At 40.2% G+C, this 27,381-nt stretch overlaps 1 protein-coding gene across 1 annotated transcript in view; it reads right to left on the bottom strand.

Moving 5' to 3' along the window:
- Positions 1 to 1,710: 1,710 nt before the first annotated feature.
- GRM3 (glutamate metabotropic receptor 3) overlaps positions 1,711 to 27,381 on the bottom strand; it is a 90,473-nt gene continuing 64,802 nt past the window's right edge. The window contains exons 3-5 of the mRNA XM_014788142.2: positions 23,119 to 24,185; positions 12,205 to 12,379; positions 1,711 to 1,784 (exon numbers count right to left, since the gene is read on the bottom strand). Of these exons, the coding sequence (XP_014643628.2) occupies positions 1,711 to 1,784; positions 12,205 to 12,379; positions 23,119 to 24,185 (1,316 nt within the window). The remainder of the gene's footprint in view (positions 1,785 to 12,204; positions 12,380 to 23,118; positions 24,186 to 27,381) is intronic.

Below are 27,381 nucleotides of genomic sequence, written 5' to 3'. Positions count from 1 at the left end.
CATCTTTCTCTCTGTTATGGGCTGAATAGTGGTCCCCGAAAAGATATGTCCGCATCCTAATCCCTGGAACCTGAGAATATTATTTTATTAGGAAAAAGGACCTTTGCAGATGTAATTAAGTTAAGGATCTTGAGATGAGATCATCTGGAATTATACAGGTGGTCCCTAAATCCAATGACAAATTCTTGTAAGAGACACACAGAGAAGACAGACACTCAAGAGAAGGTGATGTGAAGACAGAGGCAGAGACTGGAGTGATGTGGCCACAAACCAAGGAAGCTGGTAACCACCAGAAGCTAGAAGAGGCGTGGAACAGATTCTCCCCTAGAGCTTCTGAGGGGGTGGGCTCTGCCAGCACTTTGATTTTGGACTTCTACCTCCAGAACTGTGAGAGAATAAAGTTCTGTTGTTTTAAGCCACTCAGTTTGTGGTAAGTTGTTACATCAGCTATAGGAATCAAGTACATTCTCTATCCATGGCACTTGGCATAGGACCTGGCAGATAGTTAGCTTCTTAGTAAATTTTCCTACGTTAATAAATGATTTGTGACTAGAAGGTTTACAAGGAGAAATAGGACAGTATTGGTAAGAATAAGCCAGTTTTAGCTTATTCAGGCTTTCCCTCTTCACTTCTTTATTTAGGTTAGGAAAATATTCAAGTTTAGTGACAAGCCTATGTGCCTGAGCATTGTTACAGGGACTTTGGAAAAGCACTGGAAAATAAGATATCCTGCGTTTTTATTGCCTCACTCAGCTATGAATGGTAAGAGTTATTTTCCAGTGGAATGACAGGCTGCTTACCCAGTCTCCTTCCTAGTAATTAAGGTTGTTTTTATAAATGAAAGCCATCAAACCTTCCCTGGCAGGCCACAGTCTCTGCATCCAGAATGTAGGAACACTCTCCTTCTTTCCTCAGAGCCCTATTTGGGCAAATTCTGGGCTGCCATACAGCGTGGCTTAAAGAAACCAATATGTGTATTGTCATCTGGCCACTGAAATGGCCTGATATTTATGGTATCATCAGTCAATTTCTGATTATTGTGATTGTGAAGAAGTCTTGATCTGCTTACAATTCTCTAGCAGAGTAACAACTTGTGTTCAAAGTGCTCATAGATGTGAAAAGAAGCACAATTAGACAGTTTCTTCCAACATTACAAGTAGAAATGATCTGAAGTCAGCATATTCAAATTACCTGAAGAGATTCAAAAAGAACAAGCCATCATCCACCATGCTGGAAAACCTTGAAGGTTTTATTCTCAATGTCTTTACTTTAATACAGATGCTTTTAATTTTGTGCTGGGAAAAACCATCTGTTACACATAATGTAACTTTAATATACAACATAGAAACTCATCCTAAATTAGTTACAACAAGGACCTACAAAAAACTTCATAGGAAAAAAAGTTACCTAATATTGCCACCATGTTTTTTAGTAGACTGACCCTGTCAGACCCTGTCACCACTGCTCAGTTCTGTAAACAATGGTTATTTCCATGTTCTGGAGAATTGTTAATAACAGGGGCACTAAAATCAGCCTAAAAAGTTCTAGCACATCACTATATACTGTACAGTCCTCAAAAATAATTTATTGTACTGTTTCTAAAAAAAAGGTACTAGGGTTGTTCTTTTGTTCTGTTTCCATATTCTGGAGCTGCATGTGCGCACTTTTATCTAACAGTCTAAAAACACAAGAACTGAACTGCATTCACAATCACAGAGATGAGGTGGTGGAGTCGAGGACTTCCCGCCCATTGCACACCGTGGGGACATACGTGCTCGCAGAGGCTGGAAAACAAAGCAGGAGAGAAAGTTCAGTGTTAGTCTAGTGGGCCACATAGGAAATGGCACAGAGAATCCCAGGCACTAGTTAAAATTAAGTTAAAAACTCATTTTAACTTGGCTTTGGAAAATGCTTAATGATTTAATGCTGTAGTAGGTGAACTTTCTAAATATAGTCTGCTCAAAATTGGTTTGTATCCTGGCACATACCTCCACTAATGTCTTACTATTTGGAGAGAGAATTTATAAGAACATAATCATTGTTGAAAGAAGTCACTTTGGATTTAAAATTAGCTTTGGTCAGCTGTAAACTGGTTAAAATACAATGTGCAAAATTGAAAGCTCGCCACGATTTTCTTAAAAGATAGTTTAATTACCATTTTCAATGCCTTATTTGTTCTCGCTGAGCAAGGATGACTCTTATATAGTCCCACAAGTCATCTGTGAACTCCACTGCCTTAGACAATGGTTTGAAATATTTTCATTGTTCAAGTGGATAACCTCAGTGAAAAACTATAGCAAGGGCTGAGGTATTGAGAACTTCAATTTCATAACAGTTCTCAGAAAGGAAGACATTCCAAAGAGATGATGCTCTTGTTAATGACAATAGTGACAACAGCATCAGGGTGTGAGTATAATATGGGTATGTATATTCATTCTTTTTATGGCACTTAGTTTTCCTAGATACAATTCATAGCTCTTGTTGTTTCAAAGGTTTTGTTTCTATGAGAAATCTAGGAACAAAGTTATATCTATTTCATCCTTAATGCTTTTTCTTTTTACTGAATGAGAACAAAAGCAAGGAGCCCCATTCTCCATGGGATGAAACTATGTAGCCAAGAAAATCAGTTAGAGATGGTCGTACATTACCTTTTAGAGGTGTTTACGCCCCATTGCTTGGCCTGTCCATCTGGACATTCTCTGCCTAGAAAGAGCTGATTCTCTTGGTTACCTGACCACAGCCCAGGTCAAACTAACCAGTCAGCTGTCCCTTCCTTAAGGGTATATCTCTCAGTTCATAATCAGATACACAAATTTCATGCTCAAGTATTCATGCCTGGGAGTGGAAATATTCTTGTCCCATAAAATTGCATTTTTATAGGAATTTCTTTAAACACAAAGGAGAAACTAATTATGAAATTTGAGATTATGTGGCATTTGGTGGGCGAGCATTCACCATATCTGGGGCACTGCAGTCTTTCAGCAGGCCCACCACTAGGGAAACTACAACCTCTCAATTTTGCATTGATTACTTGGCTGGATATGTGAGAAAATCTATAGTGAAGTCTGTGTGGCTGCCTAAGGTTACAGTGGAATCGTTTGACATGCTAACTCTTTTGGAGATTTTTTTCCTTTTATCATTTTTAGGAAGGGATTCAATTTTCTTTACAATATGAGCCCACTAAAAGCTACAGTATCTTTGGGGGTCAGGGATGGCATAATCTACATTTCCTGAAACTTCTGCAATGAAGACATTTTAACACAGTGTGTGCCAGATATATATTTGATGGAAAATGATAGTCATGATAATTCTAAATGTGAAGGCTTTACATTATTCTTTGCAAAGTTTCTTCATATACTTAATCTAATTCTAGCTTCATCAAAGCTAAGTAAGGCAAGAGAAAGAACGATGTAAAGTGAAACCACAGTTCACTGGAAACCTAGGAGAGCACTCCAGGACGTTCAATATGTGCTCTTGCTACAGCCTCCTTCTATCCTGCTGTCTGCTTGACATCTCCACGTGGATGTTTAATGGACATTTCAAACGCAAGTGGCCACAGAGTAACTCGTGATTTCCTAACCTGTCTTTGTTTACTCTTCCTTTCCTAGGTGAATGGTCTCATCATAGGGCCAGTTACCCCAACCAAAAGTCTAGCATTTATGCTTCCTTCCTTTTTTGTTCCTCCTCCCAGGTCAGACCTATCACCAGGTCCAATCAACTCTGTCCCCACATCCGACTTCTATCTCTGCATCCACACCCCGGGCCAAGCCACGTTACCTTACTCTTAGCTACTGCACTAGCTGCACCATCGGTATCTCTGTTTCCACTCTTGCTTCCCTGCAATACAGCAGCTTCCCTCCTGTTCTCTATTCAGCAGTGAGAGTATTTTTAAATGTAAGTCACCTGCCTACACACCTCCAATGGCTCCCCTTTGTGCTCGCTTTACTCTGGTTTATAAATCCAAGGGTGCTTCAGACCATGCCTCTCTTTCTGCATTCACCTAATTCCCTGTCACCCTCTCCCCCCGCCGCCCGCTTTAGCTTTTGTTTTCAAAAGCTTGTCTGTTTATATCTGTTTTTCAACTTCAAGCCTCTGCAGTAGCTGTTGCCTCTGCCAGGAATGTTCTTCCCTCTCTTAATCACATTCTGGCTCCCTCTTGTTATCCACATCTGAAATGTCACCTCTTGAAAAAGGCTGTCCTCAGGCCACCTAATCTAAAGTGGCCAACCAGTTACTCTCTGTCACATTACTCAAGTTTAAAACTGCTTTTTTTTGACTAGTGTCTTATGTCTTATACTCATGACTAGAAAATGGGCAGGGTCTCTGCTTGTCTTTTTATTATTTTGTCCCTGTTGCTGGTCAGGGACTAGACCCTCTATAAATATTTTCTGAATGATTATATAAATGGTTGCATTTCAAAGAATATGGGAGCCAACAGAAGTTTCAAGAAGGAAATAATCTTTTAACCTGAAGAAATGACCAGCAAATGTGAGGCCCGTGGGCAGCTTGTTTGAGAAGAGGTAGACCTTTCTGCGTCTCACGCCACCTTGTGGCGCTGACCACCAACGCCCTGCAAAGAGAACTGGCCCAGGCTGGGAGCATCCCATAGCAGGCATGCTGCCTTGGACATTTTGACTAATCTCTTCACCTTTTCCAGGATCAAGTTTTATTATTTCTGTGCCGGTTTTTATTTTAAGAGATTGAAGAGGAATGATGTGTCACGGGGTAAGTCTAGGAGAACCCAGCGGCTGGTATGCTGATGCCCCTCTCTGTTGTCTACCTTGGACTGGTCTAATACCCCCTCTATCTGCATTTTTAAAGATTGTATCCTAAACCTACTCAGCTGTTTCCCATACTAGTGTGGAACTTGATGAATGCTGTTCTTAAGTGTGATCTTATGTTCCACTTGCTCATTGCATTCTAATTTCTTAAAAATGGAGTATATTTTGACTAGGTAGGTAAGAAGTACAGGGGCTGCAAAGGCAGCTGCGTGGGAAAATCCTCAAGTTATAGTTTGAAATAATCTTCTGCTATGCACCGCATGGATATCATGATGGACGTTCACAGAATGACTTTGAGCCATCTACTTCACTGGGACAGTAAAGAGCATGCCCTCTTAGAATGTCTAAACTCTTTGAGCGGAAGATGATACAAATTCAAGGTCTTCTTACAAGGAATAACAACAGCAGAAACATCCACAAGTCTGTTCCTGCAGATATTTTCCCCCTAACCACTAACCTAACCACTTTTTAGTGAATTGAAGGGAACTATCACTTGTATTTTTCTGCTTCCCTTTTACTGTTTCATCTGTAGCTTCTGCCAGTGCATTTTATTTTATTATGTAAAAAATATTCTCATTTTTGTACATGCTGCTGAATATAGTAGAGGAAATTACTATTTTATGAGGTTACCATCTCAATTACTTTGCCTTTCATAAATATTTTACATATGCCCCCATATTAGCCCATCTGTTATTCCCCAAGGTAGTGAAATCTGTGGGAGAGCAAAGTACTATCATTTTCGTGTGTGTGTCTGTGACGAGCTTTTGCTATTATTCTAATGAAATTCTCACGAGATTTTTAATGGTGTAAGTTTAGCCCATTTTCTTAAGCGCAGTTAAGCAGATTTCTATAATCATCCTTTCTGTCAGAAATAAGACGTGTGCAGGTTTACCTTTGGCTTTCCTGGGAGTAGGGGTGAGTAGGAGCTGTTAGTTACTCTCCGCTAAGGTGGTGCTTTTGCTATTCAAGGTGAAAACTGAAGATAGTTGAAAAAGACCTAATAAGTTCCACCATTGATCAAAAAAGGTCAATTCACACTCATCAAATGGCATATTTTGCTTCACAAACTTGGTGAAGCATCGGAGATCAATGCAGCCAAGTGGCAGCTTTGTTGCGCACTGTGAAATCCATTTCTCTTCCCCCAGCAATGCACAGGCTGGCCAGGCTCTGGAGAAAATGACCCTATCTTTTCAGGTAACTGGACCCTCAATCAATGCTAAACATATTTGTTTAATAGATTCTTATGGCTGCCAAGTCTGTTACTCAATTTAGTGGCTGAGACTTGGTTCCTGAGAATCAGCGTGTTACTAAAACTGTGTAGTATATCAGACTCGGAAAAAAATAAACATTTAAACAAAACAGACATTCCAGTTTGTTCCCATCTGTCCCATTTCCTTGCTCCTGGTGACCCCACATAATTTTTCCCAGCATGTCTTCTTGTTTAGATATTTTAATGCTATGGTCATGGAATCCAATTCCCACCAGCTGTCTGTTGCCGTGTCCTCCTGCTTTGTCATTGACCCTGTTTTCTTACTCATCACTTTAATTTTACTTGTGCTAGGGCCCCTTGGTCCCATTCCAGAAGTTCATCTGCTGATAATATATATTGTCTGGGCAGATGATGTCACTACTAGCCCCTGGTTTGGTGGCATTGCTACGTCAGAGATTTCACAGTGGAAGGGAGTGAAAGGGAATGGGATGAAGTTCTCAGGAATACTGTGGACTTTCCTTTCCAAAGGGAGAATGGATTGACATCTATCTGATCTGGATGCACTGGGCACATGCTGACTGGAAGCAGATGGCTTAACGTGCTGAGTACCCTAGGCTCTTTGTGCATTGGCCAGCGAGGATTTATGTTTATAATATACTTAACACTTGTGATGAAGAAGACAGTCAGTTCAGTCTACGTTACCAAATAACTTGCTCATTTGCCTGGCCAGGCTATTACCTAGTGTCATTATGGGATTTTCTGAACTGTAAAGTGCAGGTATATGATGCTGTTTCTCTGGGCTTTCACTGTAGAGAAAAAACTTGGGCATTATGTGCTATCTTTTTTTCTTTTATCAAGTCATATTCAGACTTGAACATGGCTTGCCCCCTCCTCCCTGGGGTATCTTCAAAGGCTTGGCCATTAATAAGTGCAAAGTCTGATCCTCATGTGCTTGCTTTCTATAGCTGTAGCTCTGTGGAAAATTCTACTGTGACTCTAAAAGACTGTTCACTTGATCTTTCTATACTACTGCTTTCTTTTTATAATGTGAAAATGCTTTGTAATACAGAATAATTCTATTAATTGAGCAGTTCACACATTACTACCTAGACAAGTGACTTGCTGAATAAGGTTCTGGCAGAGGAAATCAATCTCCATATGCCTATAGCTCCTCAGGGACCCAAAGCTGGGCATCACTAGTTAGCAGAAGACTTTCGGCTGATCTTAATGATAATGACATACATACATCTGAATGATCGCCATGAGCAAGAGAAACACACATCCCTGTGGAACCAAGTCTGGGTACCTAATAGCTCTGAAGACTATTGGGCACAGTCCATTTCTCACCTCTCTCTCTCCAGTCTGTGCTGATACAAACACATATTAGTGTCAACAACATTCTGACCTGCATGGGTCCTATAGGGTTTTATGCTGCGTAACCTCATGTGTACATCCAGCCTGTCTCCTTCAAAATCATGCAGTTCTACTTACATTCCCAGCATATGTTCTTGATTGCCTGTCTTTGGGAACCAGCGCTGGGAAGCCCCTTTGCTTCTAAAGCTGAACAAAATAAAGAATGAACTCTTTTCTTTCTCATCCAAATACAAAGAATGTTTGCTGATGTGTGTGGGTGTGGGAGCAGCATTACAAGTATGAATTTAGGATTTCAGAGTCTCTGAGTTATACTGCTGTTGGAAGGAGCACTCCCAGTTTCAGGAGATGTTTTGAGTGGCCAGGTGCTTCTTTGCCAGAAATGCCTTCTCTGGAGGGTTCCAGAGGGAGCTGGAGAAATAATTGCATGGGGATGTGGCTGTTGGCATCATGAGGCAAAGGATGGGAGTTCAGAACACCTTTCCCTCTCCGAACCCAGTGCTTGCTTCCTCTTTGAGGGTCATCTAAGAGGACCTCCCTGCTTCGCACTGATACCTATGGATGAAGTAGACAGGATGGTTTAGGCCAAGGTTCTCAAAATGTTTTCCTTGGACCACTTCCATTGAACCAGCTGGAGGATCTGTTACAAACCAGATTTCTTTTGCCCCAGACCACATGAATCAGAGTATCTATCGGTGGGGCCTGGGAATCTCCATTTCAAAGAGGTTTTTTTTGTACACTGGGAGCCATTGGCCTATGGGTATACTTAATGGAGAAAAGTTAACATTTCCTTTATTTTTATTATTCTGACTCCCACTGTGTATAGTTAATCAGATACAACTAAAATTGTTCTCTTTTGCACCTAGCAGTATATAAACATTTCTAAAACAGTGACTTTTCCAAGATGTCCTTAACCATATTCTTTCTTCTATGCCTGCTTCTGAGTTTGTTGATGCTTTTCCATCTTTTTGGAGCAACTGCTCAGCGTTTAAAATCCAATACTGATATTCTTTCTGCTGTCAACCACTTTAGCTGCTGTCAGAGAGTTCAGTTCACCTAGGCTCCAAAGCAATGTGGTATTTCTGCTACTCTCTTGCCAGAAAATTAACTGGAAATTAATTTGGCTGCACCTGCCAGTCTAGGTGACTTCTCGGCATTGCATAGGATTAAGTGTATCGAGTTACCGTAATCTCTGATGAGTGCAGTACTGGATTTGGATTTAGGATTTGGAGAGTGTGGCATAATAAAAATGGCTACAAATTCTTTGAGAGGTGGGGTCTATGTCCCTCCCCTTGAATCTCTCATGCTCTCTAGGATCCCACGTGGCCAGGTGTCTCATCAAGGTGCCAGGTGTAAGACTGAAACCATTGTGGACCCTCCAGATCAGCTCAGTCTCAGCTGACACCACAGAAGGACCCCAGGCAAGGCCTCATAGAGCAGACTAACTGCTCAGCCAAGCCCTGCCTGCGTTCCTGACCCAAACAATCATGAAAGATAATAAAAGGGTTGTTGTTTTGAAGCCATTAAATTTTGGAGAAGTTTGTTATGCGAGAATAGATAACTAAATCTGTGTGTGTGTATGTGTGTGGGTAACCCTGTTGCTATACTAGCTTACTGTCATCCATACATGGGTTTTTGGTTTATGTCTGGAGGGAGCAAGTCAGAAAACCAGCAGCAATATAAGTAACAATAACCCAATACAAAAAATTCCTTCATAATACTTAACAGAAGAACATAAATTATGTACAACCTAAGTAAACTATATACTTTAGCTAATGAACTCAAAGCAGTTTAAGGAGTTTTCTTGATTTATAAAACAACATACCTCCCAGTATTTAGGAGGGAAATGGATATAAACTGAGCTGAATATATAATGGAAGAAAGAGGCACTGAGATATTAAACCAGTTGCTTAAATTTTCACCATAGTGGGTGAGTAACATGTTCATACAAAGGACCAGATCCCATAGACCAGTGGCTTTTAAACTTCTTTGATCGCAATGCACAGTAATAAACATTTTACCTGGACCTGGTACATACACGTAAACTCTGGAGCAAACTTCATGAAATACTGCTTATCCTTATTACATATAATGCACTCTAATATATTTTATTCTATTTTCTTTTTAAAAATGCTGGCCAAACATCCTAAATAAATTTCATGACCCATTAATGGGTTACACTCTGCAGTATGAAAAACACTGCCCTAGACACTCAGCTTCGTGGGATCAGGGGTTCTGTCCTATTCACTACTGGCTACACAGGTGCTCAGAAATTTCTATTGTATAGAAGGTACTCAAGTGTTTTGTGAATGAATGAATTTCATGACAATAGTCCCAATTTATTAAAATGGGAAGGATATTAATCACAAGTCAGGAAACTCAGTGTCAACTCTTCAATCATTATCATTATATATCTTTGTGAAGTAACTTCTATCCTCTATTTTCTCACCTATAAAATGGAACTTGTGATATCTAGTACTCATGGGATAACATGAGCCCAAAAATAGAAAACTATTTTGAATAAAAGATATAGAATTACAATTAAAAGATCAATGTATTTGTTACTTATGTACTTTGAAATGCCTATAAATATCACACAAATACTTCCCTTTATTAATTCATTAATTTGGATTAATTAGAAGAAAATTGCTGAAAAAATGAGGTCTAAATTTATAACTTTCTAAAGAAAAATAATTTATTTAAAATTTCATTGAGTAACAGAATAGTCCTAAAATGTTAGGCTGGGTAGATGCCTGCCTTGGAGTATTAATTGGGCCACTAGCAGATTAGCATACTGAGTGAAAGCTTAAGCAGGTCCGTTCCGGTCAAAGTACATTATTTTTACGGATATTTCTGAAATTCTAAAGAGCAACTTGATTGGGTAAAATGCCATGGTTATCCCTTCAGGAATTTATCCTAGTATATGTATTAGAAAATGCCGCCATTTCTAAATTCCTGAGGTTTGAATATATGAGATCTTGAACAATGTCTATGGAAGACTTATGGACTTTGCTAAGTTGTTCCAGTAACAACCAAGAGCTCTGAGCTATCAACAGGACTATTTTTGCCCAGAGGTAAATCTTGCTGTGCAGCCCCGGGTAAGCTTCCTTTTGTTCTCCCTGTAACGCCTACCAAGTACCTAGCTTCATGGGAACTTTCCCACCTTGCATTCTGGGTGAAGTAGCACGATACAGTAGTTTGTGTGCTAGCTTTGAAATCAGAGAAACTGACTTTAAATTCTGGTTCTGCCACTTTCAATATGTGTGACCCTGGGTAGATTTCTTAATCTCAAAGCATTGGGAGCATCAAATAAGATGTCGTGCAGACACACACACATATGAAGTATTTAACACAATATCCAGCACATAGAAAACACTCAATAAATGATGTTTCTGTTAGCTGTTGTTATTATCATTGTTGTCTTTTTTTTTTTTTTTTTTTTTTAAAGATTTTATTTATTCAGTTTTTTCCCCCCAAAGCCCCAGTAGATAGTTGTATGTCATAGGTTCACATCCCTCCAGTTGCTGTACATGGGACTCGGCCTCGCGTTGCACGGAGAAGTGGTGCCTCGGGGCGCTCCCGGGATCCGAACCCGGGCCGCCAGCATCAGAGCGCGCGCACTTAACCGCTAAGCCACGGAGCCGGCCCAGTATCATTGTTGTCTTTATTAGTCATTACCAGTTCTTTCTTGTCTGGACTAGCTAGCTATTACAGTTGGGCTACTAGAAAAGAGATTTGTTTGCTCAAGAAATAATCAGGTTTCTCTAAGATCCAAGGAAAATTGTTTCACAAGTTTTACCATGTCCTGAGACTCAACCATCGTGACACCTGGAAATGTAGCTGAAAAGACAGTAACATCCCCACCCCTATAGCAGCTCGCGACCCAAGAGTGGTATGTACAGTGCATCATTGAATGTGTGCTATCAGCCGTCAGGCTTCCCTTTGTTTGCTGAGGGAATGGCTGCCCTGTTAAATTGTATACTTTGCTGGAGAAACTGGGGCACTAATGCGATTGCTCACTCTGTGATGCTGAGCTATTTTGAAGTTTCCTTTCTAATTGACTCGAGGCAAATTGTAAAGCATTCATTTGTCTCTGTCACTCCCGTCCTCCTTCCCACTCTTGTGGCTCCACTCTCCCCTTCCTCCTCATCCTTCTGTCAGTGAATTTCTCCTGCTTCATACCACAGATTAACTGAAAATGGCTTAAAAGATTGTCCCCTCAGGTACATTTGTGCTTTAGTGGACTCTAAAGAATTAAGTGAATGATTCTCTAAGGATAGCGTTTCGGATACTTGCAGGCCAGTAGGAGAGAGAATTTTGGACAGGGGAGTTATCCTCGTATCCTTCAGTTCACACTGCCTTCTCAGCTGAAAAAACATTGTGTCATTGAAGTAGGAGAAAGATCTATTCCAGCATTTTCTGAAGTATGTTCCATAGGATATTAGTTGGTTTAACTGTGGCAAAATACTTTTAAGAAACTCTGTCAATAACAAAATTAAACAGGTTTCCTTGCTATAGAGATTCTCAAAATATATTAGAAACTAAGTTCTTTGAATCCACAACATGGTCAAAAATCCTAATTGCAGTTGCTGATTTCATGTCTGTCTTCCCTGCTAGACTGTATATACTGCCAAGACAGAAACTTGGACTCTTCTGCTCACCACTGTATCCCTAGCACCTAGCATAGTACCTGGCACACAGTGGTTGAACCAGTACTTATTAAAATTGAATTGAGATTGTTCATAGGGATGGACACGTGTTATCTGTTCATTGCTTACCTCCCAGCCCACTCCTTACGACAATGCTATGTATGAAGGGGTCAGCGCCAAGTTCCATACTTACACTGAGAATATGTGGTCCCAGTTCCACTGACACTGAACCTGTTGAGGTGCAGTCTGTGTGTGACCACATTCTTCTGGGGTTGGAACAGGATGATGTGCACCTTGGGTGCAAATAAACAGCCCAGGACCACGAAGCCACTCAGGCTAACAGAGATGCACATGGTTGTCGTCTGCACCTACAAGAAAAAGTTGCCTAGTTAAGTGTCTGGCTGTAAATTCAGTCAGGTGGCCAATTAAAGAAACCACTGAAAAAAGACCAAACTGAAAAACCCAGAGTCATCCACAGTTCTGTTCTTATTATAGAATAGAGTAGAATAACTATATTAGGTCTTCCAAGTTTGGGATGTTCATGGAAATATTGCTTAGGATTTGTAAACAAACACTATTTGTGTTGGGTGCTCCTGAATGCTTGTCAAGACTTCACATGGATTTTGTTTTTTTTTTCTTTATACTTGTATAAAGATATTTCTGCAGAATCACTGAAGTCAGAATCTTAAATAGTGAAATATCAATATTCAATGATGCAGTGACCAGATTGCTAATATTAGGTTTCAGTCAATCAACTTGGCTTATTTAAGGTTCACTATATTATAAACAAATTTGGTCCTTTTACATTTTTCTTACTTTCTTTCTTGCTTGGAGCTCTGTCATCAGCTGTTGGTTTCCCTACTCAATATTGGGGGACACTATCAACTTTCTTCTGGGGTACCTACTCTTAATTATTTCATTGGCATCTCTCTGGAATTTTGATGCATCAAGTACTCACTGTTCAATATTTTTGTTCTCAAGGCTTCTATACACTCATCCCTGACAGAGAAGTTCCACTTTCTCCCTGTTTGCTTCCCCTGAAAGTATACCTCAGAATTAAGTTTTATTATCTCTTCTTTTCATTCTCTTGCTCTCTCTCCATCTTCTCTGATCTGATCATTTGTCCTGGCTTCAGCTCCCATAGATTTTCTGGAAAATCCCAAATTAGATTCTACATATTTTATCACTTTCCGTACTGAAAAATGGAAATTAATTATTTCTCCTATCAGTTTCTACTCAGAGTAGCTATGGTAAATCCTAGAGTAATTTTAGATTTCTTTTTCCTTTTTCCCCAGGCAGTGCTATTAATTTCTCACCCCCTACCTAAAGTGTCTGACCTTCTCTAATCAAAGAAAGCTGAAGACTGAACAATTAACGGGAGAAGCCACATAACTTTAGAAAGTTTCATTCTGTTTTGGATTAAAAAAAAAAAATTCTGGTTACACTTGTAGCATAATTCCACAGACGCTAGTTTTACTTTAAATGCTGAAAGCACAATCCATTCTCACTATTTTAAAGCTCTTGTCTCCCTTAACACTCCAGTGCCCTCCAACTTGGCCCCAAATTGCAAGCTCCTTTTCCTTTTGTCAACTTCTCAGAAAAGACTCTACTATCTAATTCCATGATGTAAAAGCCTTGATAAATCAAAACTGTGTTATTTATAGCAAGTCCAATTACTGGTGTAATTTGTTTTTTTTACATATATGTATAATGTGATATTAGAACTGTACTCTTCATGCCTCAGTTTTGACTGTGGATCCAATATGAGAGATATCAGATAGTAGAGTGAGGGTAAGACAAGTTCAAATGTGTAAATTTTCAAGGAAACCTTTTCTAAAAACTTTTCTATAACTTTGAAACTCCTCACACACTTTGAGATATTACAAGGAGAGGAGAGGAGAGGCTTTTACGAGGCGGATACCTTGGGAAGAGCTGTGCTGTGAGTTCTATACCCTCCATCCCTTTGGGAGGGTTGTGCCTGTCTCCTCACTTAAAGTCTACAGAGGAGTGCTTCAGTGTGGCATTCACGGAAGGTTTGAGGTTTTTCTGCAGGAGGAGGATGCCCTGGCTTGGAGCCTGATTCCTGTCTTGGAAATCTAGAAGGTGAGAAAAGCAGAGCTTTTGTAGCAGAGCACAGAGACTTGTTATTGTATTGTGATAGTTCTTTAAGATTTTATCAACCAAAGGATATGTGAATAGTATGCACGGGCCACACTATCAAGACCCATCATGGGTAGTCTTGGGCCCATGTGGAGGAACCTGGAGTCCTCCACAGAAAGAGGCTGGAGGGATATATCTGGATGCCCTGGGACTGAGTGTGGAGCCATAAGAGACAACTCAGAATAGAGAATGGCCAGCCAATTCACTCAAGGATCTGCAGGAGAAAAAGGCCAGTGGAAAATTTCTGAAGATTGCATGAAAATACCCTTTAATCATCTTCCAGGTTTCCCAAGGATGTATCTTTAACCACTGTGGACTTAGAGATCATAAGACATCCAGTCACATAAGGACTGTTCTACTTCTTCCTTATTACTGTTTAACCAGAGCTGAGAGGGAAATAGCAATGGGTGGATTGGGGAGTGTGAGCAAGGAGAAAGAAGTCAACCAATGCAGTCTCTCAGCCCAAGGCAGGCCAGACCTCAGGAGAAAGTGAGATTTAATGTTAAGTCAAGATATGGTTTTGATAATTACGTAGGACTGGCATTTTAATTTCCTAATAGAGACTGTTTTACATTGAAAATGACTGTAGGGCCATATGTTACCTAACAACACACAAATTCGTGTGAATTCATTCACAAAGTCAGCACACCAAGATCGTGAGTGTTTTCATTCATTGCACTAGCCCAGCACCAGAGTGGTGCCTCACATGTGGTGAACACTCAGTGCTTGAATGTATCCACCGGAATTTTCATCCAGGGGTGCGGGATGATTACTCTCACTAAATGCTAAAGGGACAATGGGAGGCAGAACTAAAGTTGCATTTTGGTCATAGTTTATGCAGCATATTATTCAATAAACCTGTTTTAAATCTGACACTTTTTAATTTTTTTACAAAGCTCAAGTATCAGCCTCATAGTTTCAGTTGTCCAATTCCTTCAATAAGTCACACACTGAAGAATCTGTATTTATCTATAATTCTTTGTTCTGCCTCTTTGTGTACTACCAGTCCATGCTGCTCTGTTTTCATCTTCCTCAAACTCCCAGTAACATCTGACATGGTTAATCACTTCCTTCTTTTTAGCTTTCTGGACATATCCTTCCATCACTGACAGTTCCTTGTCTTAGCTCTTTGTTGACTTTTTCTCTTCTGCCTGAACTTTAAGTACTGGAGTGTCCCACATCTCAGTTGGATTCTCTTCCTTTCACTATCTCATCGAGTTCCATGGCTTAAGTACCTCCTATGTTGATGATGTTCAAATATTTATTACTAGTTCCAACCAATCTTCTGGGCTTCCAGACTTATATATTCAACTGCCATCTTGGCATATTGTTTTTTTTGTTGTTGTTGTTGTGAGGAAGACTAGCCCTGAGCTAATATCTGTGCCCATCTTCCTCTATTTTATATGGGACACTGCCACAGCACAGCTTGATAAGCAGTGCATAAGTCTGCCCTGGGATCTGAGCCTGCGCACCCAGGGCTACTGAAGTGGAGCGTGCAGACTTAACCACTATGCCACAGGGCCGGCCCCATTGGCATATTGTTTTGGATGTGTCGTGGTAGGCATATCAGAATTAATATATAAGCAAAACTTGATCCCTCCCCGCAAGTGTCTCCTTTTGAGTAAGTGACACCAAATGCCATCTAACTGTGCAAGCCAAAAATCTGGGAGTCATCCTTGGTTTTGCCATTTCCCCTATACCCACACATCCAATCCAATGGCAAGTTCTGTTGGTTCTTTTGGAAGATAATTCTCTATAGTCTCTTGTGCTTCTACATGTCTTTCAAGCAGAGGCTCTGACTGCCTTTGTTTTGGACTTTCTTTTCAAGGATATTTATATAGCAAAGAGGCTTAGAAGATAGAGATAGTGCAAGCAGGTGGAGCAAAGGGCCAGCATATCATCCACTATAACAGATTCAGTTTCCCTGATCTCACAGTTCCTCCCCTGTAATGCAACCACTGACTGTGCAGAGGTCACCCGGCCCACTTTGCATAGCCTGTGGGAAGTGGAGCTCAGGGAACCAGAGGCAATGTTGGCACTCTGGCTACTGCTATTGTTTTGAGTCATAAAGTCCTTTTTGACAGCATCAACAAAACTGTGGCAGGCTAACATGTTACCTTGTAAGTGGAGTAAAATCTCAAACGCTACAGTCTTTGACAGTTTTGGCAATGAGACTGGAATGGCTTTCTCAAAGAGGAAGTATGAGGGCCTCATGGGCTTATTAACAGGATTTGAGAGAAGTCCGTGAGAATGAGCAGCAAACATACTGACCAAATTGTATGGCCAACCAGGCAATACATAGTGCTCCACTTTATTGCCTATTAATGAGGAGGATTTGGGGAGGGGGCGTAGGCTGAGTAACAGGAAGTAGGTTCAGCTAGAGCTGCTGGACTGGTGCTGTAATTGATGCTAACTCTCCTCTGTGGGTGGGGTGGATTTCCTCCCCAATCTGATTCAGGTCCTGGGTGGGCAGAAAGTTCTACTCCCTTTCACGTAAAAGTTACCGAGACATGCACCTATACTGAGCATGAAAAGAGGGACCTTCAGAGAAGGCAGAAACCCGGTGAATCATTTGAACTTTGGCTGGTTCCCTTAGGAGATGAGGGGGCAGGGTGCATAATGCTAATTAAGGAAGAATGGCAACAGCTGGGCCCTGGAAGGGCCCATCCCCTGCTGTAGTCTCTCATACCAAATTTAGAGCCATTCCAAGATGACAAGGTCTCAGTTTTTTACAGTGGAACATGGCTGCAAAAAAAGAGCTTTGGTCCTCTCTGTGAGAGTTCCCTGAAACAGAAAAATGCTCTGAGAAACTATAGATGTGAAGCACTGACTAGTATTTGGGCTCTTACTGACCTGGATTGGGTTTAAAATGCTGACAAAGGTGCTGCACTAAAGAGTGAGAAACTGAAGCAGAGAAATCTAGATAAATTCTTGCAATCAGCTGGAGCACTGGAAAACTTCCCTGGCTCTTATGTCAACACCAGGCGAGAGCGTAAGAGATGTTGTCATGAGGAGACAGCAAATGCCCTGGACATGGACTCCTTTTAAAAAGCTGCTGTGCAAGTCAAAGCCGAGTTAGCGGAGTGCACGGACCATCTGCCCCAGGCAGGAAGCTATCTGGCTCTGCCTCTGAGTCAAGGGGTCCCCAAAGTTGAAATGAATAGTGACAGTAATGATGACCTTGCCATCCAATTTAGGGTTTTGGGTGCACAGAAACATTGGACCTTGCTTGGTTGAGCCATGAGTAGCTGCTGCGTGCTTGCAAATGTGCCTTACTCACTGGCATGGGGCTACTCTCTCCCTCCACGCTGCCTGATTCCTCCCTTACTCTCCACCCTGATTTTAGCTGCTTTAAGGAGAAAGGTGCTTAAGAATAGGACCAAGGTCTCCCTATCCCCAAGGGTGGCTGAAGTTCATTTGCACCAGACCTAGTAAACTAGGAACTTTGGAGAGGGAAGAACTTAAATTTTAGGCTCAGTTGTTTACAGACAGCCAAGTCACCATCCAACCCAGACCTGCTAGGGGTGGGCAGGGCTGGGACTAGGAAGGGGTAAGTGAGGCACTTTCTTGAGATGCAGATTTAATGGGGCACCAAAAACTAAGCAATCAAGACAAATGGTATTTTATTGCAACATTTTTTAAAAATAAAAATTAATGCTAGGAGCCAGCCCAGTGGCGTAGCAGTTAAGATCATGTGCTCCCCTTTGGTGTCCCAGGGTTTGCAGGTTCGGATCCCAGGCGTGGACCGATGCACTGCTTGTCAAGCCATGCTGTGGCGGCGTCCCATAAAAAGTAGAGGAAGGTGGGCACGGATGTTAGCCCAGGGCTAATCTTCCTCAGCAAAAAGGGGAGGATTGGCATCGGATGTTAGCTCAGGGCTAATCTTCCTCACAAAAAAAAAAAGAAAGAAAGAAAATAATTAACGCTAAAGACCCATCATGAACACAATACCAACATTTTAAATAAGGATAGGATCAGTAACAGTGCTCTGCTGTAACATATTCAATCTTAAGGCAAAAAGAAAAAGCAATAACATTGATTCTGTCCTGATTACTGCTTATGCAGGTGTCGCCTAGCCCACTTTGCATTGCCTAGTGGAAACTGGGACTTGGGGAACCTACATAAATGCTGACACTGGCTACAGCGCTAGCTGCGTAATAAAGCCCTTTGTCTCTGAATCAGGAGTCCCATATCTTCTGCCAGCATCCCTGAAACTGTGGCAGGCTAATTTGTTAGACTGCAAGATGGGAAAAAGCCCTTCACAGTTCTTGACAGGTTCTATCACCATTGTTCACGTCCTACCATTGGCTCTGACTGGAACACCTACCACAGCTGCCTAACCAGTCTCCCCACTCCTGCTTTTGCCTTGCTGTCATAGAGTCATAGTGTCTTTAGCAGCTTGATTTTTTCCCCCTAAAATGTGAGATCATTAAACTCCTCTGCTTAAAATCTTTCAATGGTTTCTTTTCCCATATAGAATAAAATCTCAACTTTTTGCTATGGCCTATGAAGTCCTACATGATCTAGCTCCCCTGCCTACTGCTCATATAAAATCACTCTTCCGTCTACTCAAAGGGAGCCATATACACCTTTCTTTTCTAAGACACTTTTGCCTAGGGGTGTTTGTACTTGCTGTTTCTTCTGTCTAGCACGTAGAATTCCCACAGCTGGCTCCTTCCCATCCTTCAGTGGAGTGTTATGAAATAGGCACTAGTAGGAGTGGCAAACATTTTTTGAAAGAATTTGAGATTTGATACATTTTTTTTTAAATCTTCTAAATGGTCAACATGGGAAAATCGGAATTTCTTTGTAAGTATTTGAACCTTGTCAAAATTGTAGAGTCACCTCCAAAGTCTCTGCTTACAGTAGGTAAAGTGCTGCAGCTGCCCCAACCCCAATAACAATCCAGCAGCTTGATACTCAAAAAGTACGGTCCTTTGTCTAGCAGCATCTCCACCACCTGGGAGCTTGCTAGAAATCCAGAATCTTGGGCCACATCCCTTCTTACTAAATCAGAATCTTTATTTTAGCAAGATCCCTGGGTGAGTTGTATGCACATTAAAGTTTGAGAAGCACCACAGTAGCATAACCCCCTTTTCGTTCCATCTTGCAATTACTGCTGCATGAGTTATCTGCATTTTCTTTTGTGGATTATTTACTCTCCATTTATCCTCCCTTACTCCATACTAACTGTAAGTTATGAAAGAGGAGAGACTTGACTATGTTGATAGCTAGATCTCCAAGGGCCATAAGTGCTCAAATACATTTGGAAGACATGAATGAACAAAACACTCAGTAATTACTATGAATTAATTCCTTTATGGATAACTCTCCACCCAAACATGACCTAGTTTTTATTTACACCATTTAGACTATGTACTGGATCCCTGATGACTCAGTGTTTGATTTTTACACTATCTGGGTTGGTTTCATTGTGATACAGAAGGAGATGGCCTGGATATTTCTCAAAGATCCTTTGAATTTTTGAATTTTTACCCAAGTTCTTGCTTGCTCTATCTTCAATGCCTGTAATAGCTTCAATTAGTCTTGCTTGTTCTAGGCTTTACTCCTACAAATCCATCCTTCATAATAAAGATAGGTAAGTTTGTAGTGTAATATGAAAGGTATGGGTTTGGATCAAAAAACTTGTCCTACTATTTCTTAACTGTGCCACCTGGGAAGTTAATTATCCTCTGAGCCTGTTGACACATCTTTCTGATGGATAAGAAAATCTGCTTTCCAGGGTGCTAATAAGGATAAGTGAGTTCATGTATGCAAAGCATCTAGCAGAGTCAGGTCTCAGAGTTAACTCAATCAGAGTTGATCGGGAAGAGTTTCTTTCTTTCTTTCTCTCTTACCGTTCATCATATCACTTTTTGCCTGAGCAAACAACCAACCAAAAGAAAACAAGAAAAATTAAAAAATTGCAAAATCTCAACGCCCTTAAATATCATTTAAACGAATTCCTCTGCCTGTTATACTCTGACGAAGTTGCCAATTCCCGTTAGTTTCTCACTACACCCCCCAACTCATCTTCCACTTGAGTAAGACCAATATTACTGTATTCTGCTTAGTTCAATTCTGTCTTGTCTCAAGAATATTCCCTATATGCTCTACATTCTGTAACTAACTTAATTGCACTTTCCCGCCAAGGTACAGCATGAAATCCCACCTCCTCCGGAGTATTCCTGGAAAGACCAAGCTCTTACTGATCCAACTCTTCTTTGAAACCCGTAGGCATTTAAGAGTTTGTGTCACCAATTTAATTATAAACTATTCTGTGTTAATCTTGCATTCTTTCATGCTTGTTATTTTTTACCAGCTGGGACATAAGCTTTTTGAAGACTGGAACAGTGCTTTATATTTGTTTATAACTCACAATGGGTGGCAAAGCACTGAGTCATAAACCTTGTTGACTGATGTCTAAATTCCTTCTAGCTGCCTTTAAATTATCAGGTACTTTTCTAATGCTGCTGATTCTATCGGAGCCACATGGTTTCCCTCCGGGAAATTTTAAATCTCAGTCTTATTCTGGAATTTCTAGAACAAGGGTCCCAAGTTCAAATGCTTATAGGGTCCATGCAGCTTATTAAGTGAAGGGAGCCAGGTGTAAGAAATCAGGGACTGGCCGGAGTTGTGGGCCACAGGAGCGAGAGCGCTCTGTTTAGAGGCATAAGCACTATTCAGGTCCAGCTAATTGTTGCATGTAGGAATTTGTGTTCACATGTTTTACTTTGTTAAGAGAAGCCAAGAATCTGGATATTTATGTAAAATTTCTCAATTTGCTAACTTTGACAATGATTTGAAAGAATTTCAAAACAATGCAGGCCAAACTAAAGATATCTGTGGGACAAGGGGAGCAGGTGATTCATTAGAGCAGTGTTTTTCAATCTTGGCTGCAGATTAGAATCACTTGGGGAGCTTTGAAAACTCCTGGTATCCAGGCCACAGACCAGGCCAATTAAATCAGAATGTCTGGGGCTGTGCCCCACGTATCCTCATTGTTTCCAAAGCCACGCAGTTGATTCAATGTGCAGTCAAATTTGAAAACCACCATGTTGCAGTTTCCATTCTGCCTTCCCATTTCTTTTGTAAATTTAGGATTGGCATGATTTATAAGGAGTAAGTGAGGCCTCAGATGATCTCAGTGTGATTGGGTGCCTTAATTAGCCTGGACCTTAAAACACTCAACTCCACAACATCTGCCCCATTTGCCTTATGACTTCTGCCATGCGGTGAAACTTCTGGTATCTTCAACTAATTCCATTTAGTCAGTTGATTGACTACATTGCTTTCATGTTAAAGGAAAAAAGTGATTTTTTGTGTTTTAGAAATAAATGCTAATGCATTCAATAAAATTAAAATTTTATAATGCTGTTTATTTTTAGTAGTATTTTCTACTCTATTTTTTATTAGCTTTTTTGAGAATGAATAGTTTCTAATCATATGTCCAAGGTAGAATACTTAATATTGTAACTATTCTGTAGTCCCAATACCCCAACTCATGTCTGCTAAGGATGGCTTCCTAAGAATTAAAAAAAAAAAAAATCCTTACAGATCTCTAGGAGTGGACGTGTACATAAGGACAGAAGAGAGAAATGGGGGCATAAAAATACATTAACTATAGTTCTCCATTTTCATCCCCACATTCTAAAGGTTCAGTCTCCCCTGTGGTTCATATAATCTGGCCTTTGATTTTGCTGATTCAGTTCTGATGTTTTGTCTTCTGACGAGTTTCAAAATGTTTTATAGGTGGTCTTAGACAGCGTGACCATTCCCCCAACATTGAACTTATGTTCTTTATTTTTCTTGCTCCTCCTTTAACGTAGTCCATAGGTTCCAGTCAAATGGTTGTGAATAATTTAATAGACTAGATACATTAAGCTTTGCCACTCTCTTAATCCCACGCTTTAAATAGCTTTGTCTTCTTTTTGAGCTACGATATTCAAGATTTTGGTAAAATAGGAATTGGTGATAAACAGAAGATTTGGGACTATTACAACCTACAGAGGCACTTCATTTTGTGAAATCATGGTGTAACAAGGAAACCATTATGACTCTGGAGAACTTTAATCTATGACAAATTGAGGAATATAAAGAATAAAAACCAATTGCCTCAAGAGAAAAAAAATTCTTATACTAACTCATCGTAAGATATTAAAATCAGAATTATAAATGCTAAAGAAACTAATGGATGGTTTCAACAATTTGAGAAATTATGATAGAATTATGAACTGTTTCTTTCAGAAGAGATAGTAATTATATTCAAGCCCAGAAATTTGAACGATATATTACTAAAGACTATATAAATAATGACTTAATTTGGTTACTTGGATATATGTAGTAAAATTTTTAACTAGTTCAAGGATTATATAGATACATCATATGTCTATAGGAACGAAAGTTGTGGAAAAAGTATAACAAATTAACATTGTATTTTAATCTGTTTTAGAGAAGTAATGATGCTTATTTGAAGCTTGAGTGAAAGTTTTTAGATCTTTAAACTGATCTTGGCTTAATGTTGCAAGTCTGTTGTAATTTACAGATCAATCTGTGGTAGCCAGGTCCTCTTGGGTCTAATTTTAGGTATTCTCACCAGGTTCTTAGTAGTTTAAGTTTTATTCTCTTGTCAGTCACTTTCTATATTTAAAAGTTTTATGTGTGTTTGTGTGTGTGTGTGTATTACGTTTTTCTCCCACTAGATTATAAATTGCTTGAATGACCATGCAATTTACATTTTCTTCCTTCCTGTGCCTAGCACAATGCTTTGCACATAGTAGGCACTAATTAAATGCTTTAAAAACATATTGAATTAATTTCCATATATAATGTGGCAGTTCATCATGGCATTTATAATTACCTACCTAATTGCTGAGATGAAATAAAAAGTCTATAACATTGGCAGGATAAAAGAAGAAGGAAAAGAAAAAACCATTCAAAGACTTACTCTGTAGTCACTTGATGTCACATAAAATATAGGGAGAAAGGCCAACCAGATGATGCATGTGGTGTACATGGTAAAACCAATGAACTTGGCTTCGTTGAAATTTTCTGGGCACTTCCGCGTTTTGAAGGCATACACAGTGCATAAGATCACCAGGACCACATCGTAGGTAAGTGAGATCAACATGCTGGAATCTCTGACATTGCATTTTAAGATGACTGTTTCCCGCTTCTCTGGAACGGTGTACCGCCTGGTGCCTGGAGCCTCCAGGATGAGCCACACAGACACCACCACAATTTGCACCAGTATCAGACCCAGGCAGATGAAAACCTGAGAACTCGGGCTGATGAATTTTGGCCTCTGCGCGCCACTCTTTACCCCATCGAAGATGCGGGCAATGCAGTTTGTCTTGGTCAGCAGGGCTGAGTAACAGACAGCAAAGGAGGTCCCCAGCCCTAGTCGGCGCAAGGTGCAGATGACTGGTGATGGCTTGGCAATGAAGAAGAATGTCATGCAATATGACAGGCCAACCCCAAACAACAAGATGTAGCAGAGCTCCCGGCCTGATGCTTTGACCAAGGGTGTGTTGTTGTGCTTGATAAAAACAGTCACAACCGTGCTTGTACACAGAAAACCCAGGCAGGCGATGGTGACTGGACCAATGGCCCAAGCATCTTCCCACTTGATGTAGTCCTCAGGAAGGTCAAAGCAGCCAGAGAGGTCTGCAGTAGGCCACTGCCCAAGGCCGCAATCCATACAGGTAAACTCGTCAGCCAGGTATTCATAGGGCTCGCAGGGGATGCAGATCCAGCAGCAGACATCCCCTGGTTGCATATTCTTCATTTCATTGGGGGCACAGGGGTCACTGCATTGTGAAGTGGGGATTGAGTTCCGGGACCAGTGGATAGAATCAACATCTAATGATAAGGTTTCTGCCCAGTGACCAACCTTCAAGTAGGAATACTTGCCACCCACGTACTGGAAATTGAACACGTTGTATCGTCCCATTCCATCTCCAAAAGTATCAAACTTGACAATGCTATCCGCATCTTTATTTGGGTTGAATGGAGCTGTGACGTGTAAAGCGAAAAGAAAAAAAAAAGAACACTATTTAGGTGTCTTAGGTGTGATCAGTCAATTACTTTACGTCTTACACTTAACAAAACCGAAATAACAGGGAATAGGGATTCTGAGTCTGAAATAATTTATCAATTACCGTTGAATTTACACATTAAAGCTACTAGAGTCCTCATGTATTCATAAATTCATTCACTTAACATTCCTGAGTGCTTCCTGTGTGCCAAGTGCCAGTGATAATCACAAGCACAACACAGTGCTTGCCTTCAAAGGAGCTTATCATGTAACAGGGGAACTGGCAAACATGTAGTCATCTTCTACGTGGAGTGTAAATATTAATTTCTTGAAAGATTTCACAACAAGAATTGGGCAAAACTTCATGTCCCATTCTTATTACATATCTATGTACAACCACCAAAATGTTAAATATTTTCGAGAGATTTTAAAATTAATAGGAAGAATTTTTCTTCTTCAAAATGAAGAAAAATGTTTTCATTATAAATGTATGGTATGCTTCTTTTAAACGGTTCAGATGACTCAGAAAGAAAAAAATGGAAACCTACCCATAGTCCCTCAACCCTAATGTTTTCATGTTTTGAAGTATATTCATTCTTACTAGATATATGCATGTGTCTATATATAGCATGCTCCTATCTGCATAAACACATAAGACCTGGATATCTCAAAGGCACCAACAGTATGTAGAAGCTAGATAACTATGCTTTAAAGTTTGATCCTAACTCTTCAGGGTCAGTAGCCCTCAGCCAAATGACCTACCCTCAGCCCCGTCCCTTTCTTACAGCTCTCTGTGAGTTCCTAAGAGCAGCAGCTCTCTGAGCATCTAAGTGTCCTCTCTTCCAGCTGTTTGTTCATCATCTCTCTCTTGCCAGTGTCTGCTGCCACTCTGATCTTCCATTTTTAGGCCATCTGCTTTGGTCTACTGTGTGCTTAGTATTTCACACTACCAATCTTAACTCTTTCCTTAGAAGTAGAAGAAGAATGTTGCTGATGTCCATACAATGCATAGACAAACTCTACTAGTCAAGGTAGGCCTGCACGTGTTGGTAAATAGACTCAAAACTGTTTAACATTTCAAACATAATGGCAGTTTCTTTCTCCCTCATGCAGCAGTCTAAGGTCTTGATTGGTGAATATCTCTCCTTCACATGGTGATTCAGGGACCCAGGCTCCTTCCATCTTGAGGCTGTGCCAATTCCTAGGGCCTCCTCCTCATCGGTACCCACCCAGTGGAAGGAGAGTATGAAGCAGGTTCATCTGCTTCTTAAAAGTATAACCCTGGAAGTGGCACATGTTTTCATTCACATTTCATTCATTAGAAATTAGTCCCAGGGCCACACCCAACTTCAAGAGAGGCTGGGAAATGTAGTTTAGCTAATGTGCCCAACTACAATCCCAGTATGGAATGAGAAAGTGGGATTTGGAGGACACTGCATTCTTACTCTGTGGGTATTTGCTGTCTGTGCTGCCTCCTCCCTGAGCTCCATTCCACCTTCTCTGGGGCTCATGTTGTTCCAGCCAATGGATAAACACCTTACTATTCTTGGGTCTAGTTATTTTATGGAGGAAAAGGGACCCTGAAGGAGTTACTTGGGTCCTTGGTGAAGAAAACTTCATATTTTACCAAATAGCCCTCTCCTGCCTTGGACTCATAGGTGCCCCTGGAGGGCTGGGTTGGGTGATTTACAGTAAGGTTTTATACCACACGTAAAGTCTGTTAGCAAGTGTAGTCTAATATGCCAAATTTGTTCCTCACTTATTGTGATTTCTTTTTCTCTTAGTGATCTTGTTATCTCAACCGCAATTTGACTTTACTAACATTCACCTAGCTTTCTGCCACATTCCACAAACCCATCACATATGTCTGTGTGTGTCTGTACTTCAGTTGTGGATTGGCTTCAAGTTCATAGTGAGACAGAATGATGTAGTGGATGAATGCACAGTTTTGGAGTTTTGGACTATGTGTGATTCTTATTTCTGTCTTTAATAGTTGTATGTCCTTAGGCAAATTAACCTTTCTGACTCTGTAATCTGCAAATTATAATATAAATAAAAATTACAAATAAATATAAAAAATATGAAGAAAACTGATTATTTTCCACTGATTTGTAGCACTTTCCAGATATGAAATTGCATGATACTCAATTCTCTATGTTATTCGTTGTTTCTCTTGATCTCTTTCCACAGCTGTACGATCTCTTTGTAACTACTACAGCTTTAGACTATGCTTTAATATCTGTTAGGACAAGGGAACATAGGAGTTGAAACATTTATTACTATCTTTTTAGGAGTAGGAGTCAATATCTAGAATTCTTATGTCATATAAAACTAAATTTGTTTAGTCTACATTTAGAAAAAGTTCATTAAAAATTGTAGGGACTCCTTTCATGTGTTACAAATACGTAAAATGTTCAATATTTTAATACATTTACATCAAGCATAAGAACCTCAGATGTGTTATTAATTTTTTTACTTTCAACTACCCAATCAATCTCCACCAATGTTCAGTTGATGTTATTAGATTACACTGGAAAAGATTTGTAAAAGGAATATGTTTTACATCTTTAATTCAAATTCTTTACTATTTTCCCAGCTATTCTTGCAAGTAAAGTTTCTTAAAAGTAATATATTTGATAGATGATAAAACTGATTGTTTTGTGTGTTCTGAGCTGGAGAGGTTATTGATAAGATTGTTGGCATGAATGCTAATAATATAAACACTAAAGACGTAAAACACAGGGCAGGCCCGGTGGCGTAGTGGTTAAATGCGCGCGCTCTGCTTTGGTGGCCCAGGGGTTCACAGGTTCAGAACCCGGGCGTGGACCTAGGCACCACTTATCTAAGCCATGCTGTGGCAGGTGTCCCACATATGAAATAGAGGAAGATGGGCAGAGATTTTAGTGCAGGGCCAATCTTCCTCAGCAAAAAGAGGAAGATTGGCAACAGATATTAGCTCAGGGCTAATCTTCCTCACACACACAAAAAACGATGTAAAACATTTCTTTTACAAATCTTTTCTGGAAACCATCTAATATCAACTGAATATTGGGGGAGACTGGTTGCCTAGTGGAGAATAACAAAATAATACATCTGAGGTTTTTATGCTTGTTGTAAAATGTGTTAAAATATTCGACATTCTACTTATTTGTAACATATGAAAGGAGTCTCTAA

This window comes from Ceratotherium simum, chromosome 1, assembly GCF_057802395.1.
Source record: "Ceratotherium simum simum isolate JZ-2026a chromosome 1, ASM5780239v1, whole genome shotgun sequence".
NCBI classification, from domain to species: Eukaryota; Metazoa; Chordata; class Mammalia; order Perissodactyla; family Rhinocerotidae; genus Ceratotherium; species Ceratotherium simum.
Note: the sequence above shows the minus strand (reverse complement) of the source record. Positions and strands in the feature narration are given on the sequence as shown.